Source organism: Fibroporia radiculosa, assembly GCF_000313525.1.
Source record: "Fibroporia radiculosa TFFH 294 genomic supercontigs, scaffold2974, whole genome shotgun sequence".
NCBI classification, from domain to species: Eukaryota; Fungi; Basidiomycota; class Agaricomycetes; order Polyporales; family Fibroporiaceae; genus Fibroporia; species Fibroporia radiculosa.
This window is the reverse complement of record NW_012133668.1, coordinates 5857-14259: the sequence shown is the minus strand read 5'-3', so window position 1 is coordinate 14259 and position 8403 is coordinate 5857. Positions and strand designations below refer to the sequence as shown.

General features: G+C 54.9%; 2 protein-coding genes across 2 annotated transcripts; both read right to left on the bottom strand.

Annotated features, from left to right (window-relative positions):
- Positions 1–401: 401 nt before the first annotated feature.
- FIBRA_08789 (uncharacterized protein) lies at positions 402–1690 on the bottom strand (the record flags this gene model as incomplete). The annotated part of the gene is made up of 7 exons (XM_012330410.1): positions 402–554; positions 617–688; positions 748–775; positions 839–972; positions 1029–1206; positions 1267–1361; positions 1421–1690. 7 exons carry the CDS (start codon positions 1688–1690, stop codon positions 402–404), a joined length of 930 nt encoding a protein of 309 aa, XP_012185800.1.
- Positions 1691–2659: 969 nt separating this feature from the next.
- On the bottom strand, positions 2660–7102 carry FIBRA_08788 (uncharacterized protein; the record flags this gene model as incomplete). The annotated part of the gene is made up of 7 exons (XM_012330409.1): positions 2660–3521; positions 3577–4169; positions 4227–5330; positions 5384–5504; positions 5555–5740; positions 5793–6185; positions 6684–7102. 7 exons carry the CDS (start codon positions 7100–7102, stop codon positions 2660–2662), a joined length of 3678 nt encoding a protein of 1225 aa, XP_012185799.1.
- Between the last annotated feature and the right edge of the window lie 1301 nt (positions 7103–8403).

Here is an 8403-nt window from a genome sequence, read left to right as displayed (position 1 = left end):
TGTAATGTATAGTAGCACTAACTATAATCATAGTTTTATAATTGCCAAGCAGCTACAGTCGCTCGCCCTAACCATCTCAATCGCTACAACGTTTACATGACCAATTGCGAAAGTATAGCATTTGGCTCCGATGGCAGATAGGGTTCTACAGGAAGTTGGATTGTCCCAACAATGTGCTTCTGAAGACATGTGTTGTACAACATTCCGAGGGCGACTAGCTACTAGCTAGCGCTGCGGACTGGCATTGAATATCAAGTAAAATTTGTGGTTGTCTCTCACGGAGAGATATGATTGTGTCGTTGGCCTTGTTTGCATTCATCCAGAACGGAGGTATAATACATACTTGTAAATACACATACTTCACTACTGTCTTGTATCTGCCCCAGGCTCGTTTCTCTTCTCTACTTCCAATCCCACTTCGGAGAGAAGCCGAGCACGCGCTTAGCCTTGTCGATGCTCAGGAGAGTGTCGTTGGGCCCAGCAGTGGGCGTGTATGGGACGCCTGGGAAGGCAGCGGCAACCAACTCGGCGTTCGGCTTGCGCATGGTGGTGTTCTAGATGGTATCGATGGACATTAGTTTTAACACAGGTAGCGGAGGAACATCGCGCAACGCACTGAGTTTGCAATGAGGAACTGGTGATGGCCCGTGGCCTTGTACTCGAGTGACTTCCTGATTGCCTGACCACCCTGTATATGGTAAGACAGATCAGCGGTGTGCCGTTGAGGGTATGGTTGGTGGCACATACGTCACGAGCATCGATATAACCGAACACGCTGGGCGAGACGACAACGTTAATCTATAAACCTGACGATGGTCGATCGGCTTGGCACACTCACTTCCACTTCCTGATCTTCGGATCGTCCTGCCAGGTCTCAAACGCGGCATAGTCATCGGGCGCCATGACATTGGAGAATCGCAGGGACACAATCTTGGTGGACGGATCCCAGCGAGTGTACTCCTCTGACATCACCTGTGGTATGGGGTCAGAACCTTCGCTTTGTTTTTCATGATTACACTGAGGCACACCTCGCCAACTAGCTTGCTCAGTGAGTATGCACTCTCGGGCCTGCGAGGAGAGTTTTCGTCCATGGGGATACGGTCGGGCAGCCAGGGGTTGAGCGGCAAACCGAGCAATGTCTCGGACGATGCAAGAACGAGGTTCTTGATTCCGAGCTTACGGGAGGCTTCGAGGATGTTATACGTCCTAAAGTGGCGGCAAAGTCAACGCATATTCCGGTGTACGTAGTTACGGGTATAGACGCACGACATGGTGTTTAGTTGGAACTGTGTGGACGAGGCCATCATACCAGGAGCAGGGAGAGCTGCAAGGTGGACGATGGCGTTGACGCCTTTGTATTTCTGTGAATCCCAATGTCTCAGCGTTCTGTGCACACGGCAAGCAGGCCGGGTAAACGTACCGTATCGACGTCAATAAGATTCTCAATGACCTGACCCATGTCTTCCAGATTTGTTTGCATGAAGATGATCTCCTGTGGGATGGTGCTTGGATGTGGGACCCTGTCGAAGTTGATGACTTCCCATCCATTCTCGTACAGCTCGATCAAGGTGGGCCTGCCGAGTTTACCAGACCCTCCGGTGACGACGACGCGGGGCTTGCGAGCCGCTGCAGCGAACTCATCAGCAGCTTGAGCGAGGGCTCTCTCGGACGTGAAGGACAAAGGCGACATGGTGTGCAGGCTAATCTCGCGGGGCAGCCGATGCGCAAGATATCGATAATGCGCGCTGATATATGTGCGACGGTGGGCAGCATCGTTCCGTCGGTATTCCGAAGACGGTCAGCGTAGTCAGCCATCAGCCCGCTGACGATGGGGAAACAAGGTGACGACAAGAGAGTGAGGACGGTGTGAGCCCGATTAGAGGACGAGCAAGGGACCTCATGATCACCTTGCGCCCTCACGGTCTCTTCTACTTCGACTACCATCTCGCGGCGAACCTACCGTTTTGTGTACACCTCCCGAGCTTTTCTTTCTCAATTTAACTTATTTAACTGACTGTAGACGTATGAATACGAAGCTCATAGTCATTTCATTTAACTACGCTATTGCTGATGCACATTGAAATGGGACACATACGAGACAGCTCCAGGTCCTTTAACGTTTTTCAGTCTCAGGATCAAGGTGATGCTGCAGCTCTCGATCAGGCTTATAATCTCTCATGCCAATCCGTCGAAGCATTTTTTCCAGTGGGTGACTGCTCACATGCCACTGCCACTTATCGTCAGCACTATAGGGACGAAGCTGCCCCGGGAGTTGTCTCCACCTGACATTCTCAAAATTTGACTGTGCCAGCGGTCTTCCGCAAGTTCTTCCGTGTTCTCGTATCCAGGCCTGTCGGTGCCAGACCCGTCTCTGGTCGGGCTCTGGTCATGCACAAGACAATCCCGCGTTCGTGACAGTAGTTATACCCGCCACGGCCCGCGAGAGCGACGCATTGCCAAACCGCAGGCCAAAGCTTGACCAAGGCTCATACATGTGAATGAAGCTAGTGTTGTCGAGCATTCGGCCAACTCGTCAACCTCCTACTCGTAGTATATATTGTTAGTAATTCATTAAAATACATCGGCTTGATTGTCAGTATGAAAGAAGACCATGAGGCAGAATACCAAGTCACAGTCCCACACGTCCCTTATGGTATCGTCAAGCTCTGTGTACAATCCGACTCTTCTTATACTTCTTCTTCGGCCCCGCGTCGCGCTTTGTAGTCTGCAACACGGCCTGCTCCTCGTCCATGAACCCCACCGTGATGTCGTCGAACCGCTCCGCATCCTCGATCGCTTGCTGGTCTTCGGGCTCCCAGCCCTGCCAGACGTCATCTCTGTTGTCCTCGACCGGCAGGGGCTCGGCCGTGCTCGACGGGGTCGAGATGGACTCCCCGGAATCACCTGCACCGCGTGATGGAGACGGCGAGACCGTATCGTGCCCCCCTGATCCCATATTTGAGTCCAAGAAATCTTCGTCTTCTTCGTCAAACTCCAACGGCACCGAAGACGACAATTCATCATCCGGATGCGCGGCAAGCCGGGGAGAGCGAACTTTGCCAATCTCCCGGCGCAAGCGTCCGAAGCCTTCATACATGCTATCATGGAGGCCCGCTGCCACGTTGCGGATCGGGATCGCATTCTTGAGAGAGCGAGTATTCGAACCTGGTGTACCGTTCGGGTACATGGGGAGAACGGGTGGAGAGGGATTCATGTAGTGGATCTCGGCAGACAACGCTGACGCAAGGGGCTCATCAAACGAGGATGCTGCTTGATCGACATCACGCGCGGTGGGGAGCCCTTGCACGAAGAACTCGCCGACTCCAGCTGAATAAGCGCTCACTTCCACTTCTCGACGCACTTCGAATTTGTGTGCCGGTACGTCAAATTGATGGCTGCGAATGAGAGCATGATAGTCCTCTCCAAACGAATGAAAAGTGAACTGGTGCGATAAATACACTGTGCGAGGCAAGACGCGAATAGAAGAGGAATGCGTGGACAGCTCCGCGCACGACAACCAGCTGGAACGACGTGATCAATCAGTGGAGGTCAGAACCGGATGCTTATGAGACTCACTCCTCTTTCGTAAGTTGTGTCGGACGTGCCACCTTGCTTCGTGGACGTATAGGTTTTCGCACCTCCGGCCAATCACGCCCCCGCCTCAAATTCCAGCTACCTACTCGACGTTCCTTCCCAGCGAGTTCGGACGATCGGCCCATCATCTGGGTGAGCCCGGAGGCCTTCCCAGGGCTTGTCTGCGTGCTAGATGGCGATGTGCTTAGTCTTCCCAGCGAGTTCACACCGGGAAGCGACATGCTAGTGTTGCCAATTATAGGAATCGAGCTGGCAGCCAAGGTGAACTCATTAGCGCCCCGCTCAACCACGATACGGCGCAGCGACAGGGTGCCATCGTACGGATCGAATACGAGTACGTCCTGATTCGCGACTTTACGTGACGCCTGTGTCGACGAGTGGTTCGACGATTGGACGGATGAGGGCGAAGACGATGCTGTAAAGGAAAGGGCAGCGGGGGGTAGCAGCGACGAGGGGATGGATACTTCGATCGGTCGAACAAACAAAACCGCGATCGGAGCAAGGCCTCGCTCTGGATGTGGGGTCTTGTCCGATCGCAGACGGATCAGTGGATGTATGTCGTTGGAAAGGGATGGCTGTGTGGTCTAAGTGGTGAGCTACGAACTTCTATCGGAAGACTACACAGCACTCACCAACACCGACGCATTCGGAACCCTGCTGGACAGATGGCTGAATTCGTCCGGCCTGCCGCCGTAAGGATTCACCGCGAAGACGTGCACTGTGCGGTTGCGCGTGCCGATGGCGAACCACCGCCCGTCGTGCGCCCATTCCATCGAGTCGATCACAGCGGATGTCCGTCCGCGCCGGAGATCATACATATGCCACGGTTGGGTGCCTTGTCCATGCACACCATCAAATGTCGGTGTATCTCTCCCGCGCTCCTGCGCCGACTCTGCGCTAGAGAACGAGCGCAGAGTCCTGGGAACAGGCCGCAGCTGGAAGATCCGAGCAGAACGTCCGTCCTTGAAGCAGAGTGCCAGGGATGTCCCATCCTCAGAAAACTTGAGACGGGTTATGGGCTGGTGCTTCGACCCCGCGAATTCGGCTATCTTCTCGGGTTCTGGTGATCCGGAGAGAAGACACTGCAGATCGAGGACAACCACATTACAACCATACGAAAACGCGGAAGGGATGGACGGAGGCAACGCTGATGGACTAGCAGAGGACTTCCGCATATCTGAGGACGGATGATCTTGCTGACTGGCGACAGGGGTGCCCCGAGAGAAAAACAAATTGCTCAAGCCGCCCGCCCCTTGTACTGACCTAGCAGCGCTCGAGTCCGCGTTAACAGCCGCTGTGACTCCAGCCTTGGCGGCAGAGACTGCCATTCCTCCCAACGATTTCATTCCACTGAACACGGTGCCGCCAATCCGAGCAGCCGTGGTTCCGATATCTGCTTGGGAGAAGCCAAACTTGGCCGTAGTATCGGTAATTGCAGACAAATCGCTGGGAGATTGGGTTTCTGACGATATAGTGGGTTGATGTGGTGCAAGAGGTGATATGAATGCAAGAAGGCGATTAGAGAGAGCAAACGTCGATCGAGGCATGTCGGAGGATGTATACAGTGAAGTGGGGGTGTTAACGTCTGCGTCTAATTCTATTTCTGAAACACTGGTATTATTCCTTAAAGATGATGTCGAAATGATTGCTGTTGAAATGAGTGATGAAGGGATAGTATACAAAGTTGCAAAGTTGCCAGCTGAGAGGACGTGCAAATTCTGAGGATTAGAAGTAGCCTACCCAGGTAGCAGTTAGCGATAGTTCGTGGCATGTATGGAATGGAGCGCACCAGAACGACGAAATCGGACACGGCAGAGAACTGGGTCAGACCGGGAAAAGGCATGGTCTTCACAATCTCGTGGCTTCGCATCGAATAAAGAACGAAGTTCGACCAATCCCCCGTCCGACAGCTGTCATCGTGTGAGTGACACCTGAATTTATGCAACAAGAAGTTACGCACAGAACACCCAAAAGTGGACGCTTCGCCCGATGATAATCCTTCTCTAAAACGGGAGTGGGTAACACTGTAATTTGTTCCACAGCACCCCATTGAGGCCCGGATAGATTTAGCAGCTCCGATACGGAGCCCAGATTCGAACAGTCCCATACTTGCAGCCCAGATCGGTATCCGAGCAGCAGCAGACGCCTGTAACAAATGTTCGCTGCCGCATAGCGCCAATCGGATGTGTGCAGCTTACCTTGGCTTCAGGGGATCATCCTCGACCAGGGTGTCCCAGCCGGCCCAGACGATCTCCTCCGTCTCATCTGCGCTAGGATAGCGCGGAGCAGTTCGCCTGCTTCCGCGATCGTCCTGCGGGTCTTCCTCATCAAGGTTAAACACTGCAGTATCTTCTTCGCCATCCCGATGCGCGCCCCAGCCAGATACGCTTCCCGGTCGACCACTCGTGCTATCGCTCCCTCTCCGTTTCCGCGAGTCGCGCTCGTGTGGAGACATGGTCGGCGAGAGGAAGCTCCCGAAGGAGACTGGTCGGGAGACACGTGGAGGGGTGGGTCCCGCGGACGGTATAGAAATGGATGCCGGAACATACGTCCGGAGTGTGCGAGAAAATGTCTCCAACGTGGTTGGTTCGCTGTAGATGACTGGTCAGTAAAATACGGGACAAGGGCGAGGCTAGAGGTATAAGAGAATAGTTGCACTGAGATATAGGACGACGCAGGACACGTGCAGGTGACTCGTATCTCATGTGTTCCTGCACCCCGGACTCCAGACACGCAGGCTCCAGCATTACTGTCAAACATCTGATATACCGGCATGATGAGACACAACAGGCCTTGTGCATCAAATGGGCGTGAACACTAGACTACTGCGTATTGAATGTCCTGCAGAGGCCAGAGCGCACGGTCAAATGGTCAAGGCAATAGAGAAGCCAACTTCACCACGGAGGGTATTAGCGCCACATCGGATGGCATGGAGTCATATTAGAAGTCGATTGCAATAGATCACAAAATATTGCCATCGCACTGAGGGCCTGGGTCCATAAGCCAAAGAGCGCCACGCATACAAGCATGCACGGACACTGCCAGACGACGATAGACGAAATATAAAGATGTGGCGTTAGAGCACGTACCGCGAGAGAATCGGAGACCTCGTATGTCCTACATCAAGCTGGGCAGCACTCGCGGGCGGAGGCGTGGCGTATTGAGGACGACCCGCAGGCGGGCTCCGCCCTAGGGGTAAGTGCCGCAGGTCCTCCGCGTCATTACGGGGAGCGGCGTCGAACATACTCTCGACACGACCATACGCAGGGACCGACTGTGCGCTGTCACTCATGCCGAGAACGTCCCCAATGCCCTCGGGCATGTCGTCCGGCTCGGGAACGAACTCCTCGGGAGGCAATGCGGGAGGCGCGAATGGGGAAGCGTCGATGGAGTACGGCTCGTCGTCGAAAGTGGGAGCATGAGCACGATGCGAGGCAGGGTAAGAGACGGCTTGGTCGTCTGCGATTCGTTTGCGAGAGATAGCATTGCGCTTGGTCGCTGCGGGCATTAAATGATATCAAGTCGTAAGGGTGGATGCGCTGGATAGTAATACAAAGAGGGAGTAGACAAAGTGGCGGTGAACGTAAGTTAGATGCGAGACTAGATGATAATAAGCAGACGGGAAGCGCAGATAGCAGAGTTCTGTCGTCGTGGTCGCAGCGGGTGAGCGGTGGACAGAGTGCAACGACCGAGTCACTTCGCCTTTCCCCGCTGACTCCACAAGCGCCCTCCGCCGCTCTTGCTGCACTTCCCTTTTTCGGGCATCGGCTTGCTCCCCTTCTTCCTGCCGGCGGCACATATCAGGTCAAGTGCGCCTTAGCCCGCTGCTACAGCGACCATCCAGCCTTGATTGCGTGACCTATTCGTCCACGGCTCACCTCGTGATATATAACAATAATTACCCTTGTTTTCTTCCATTCAGGTAGTCGACGTGTATAATTCGATAGACGGACGTGGACTCGGTTCAGGTCACCGTCGATGGCACTAGTACTAGTAGGAGCGTATAAGCAGCTATATGCATGCTACTGCCAACGCTTCCGTTACGGTCTCTGCAGCACTCGAGCTACGTACGTAAATTCCAGAACACAGCTTCACAGCCGATATTGCCCGTCGGTCGCTGATCATGACATGATTCACATCTCGACACTCAGCGATCCCTGGGGCATTGCTCCCGCGAACCAGTCCACCTGAGGTCAATGTCGATCGAATGCTCGTCGCCAGCTGCTTTCTGGGAGAAAACTCGCGCGATCTCGTCGTCCAAACGAGAGGGTATTCAAATCCTGCTACCCCGGGGCTGCCATGAGAAAGCCAGGATGCGAACGACTCACACCACCCCAGTAGGTATGTGGCCCACTGCCCAGCCCCCGTGTTCCCATTCGCAAACGCGCAGTCAAATTCGGTGCGTGCCCATTGCCGTGCCGTCGATGGCTAAGATGGTCTGAGGCGCGGCCGCCTCGTGCGTGATCACGACACCACCGCTAGGCCGCAACGAGCGCAGCAACACGCCGCACCGGCCACCCATCACACTCATTCCTGCAATCGTCGGCGTGGCACCGTGATAGTGGACCCGGACCTGGCCCGCGGGGACATGCGACATTGGGCGCGAGGGGAGGCGGTCCACGAGATCAAGCTGGGACCGGATGCATCCAGTGCATGCGAGCCTTTGCGCGCCTGGGGACGAACGCCGCAACGTCGCCCGCGATGGGGTGATCAGCGCGCACAGCCGCGCAGGGCCGCTCGCTTTCCGCGGCCGCACACACTAGCACCGCGGCTCGCAGGGTCCTGCACCTGACGGGCGCCCGCTCCCCT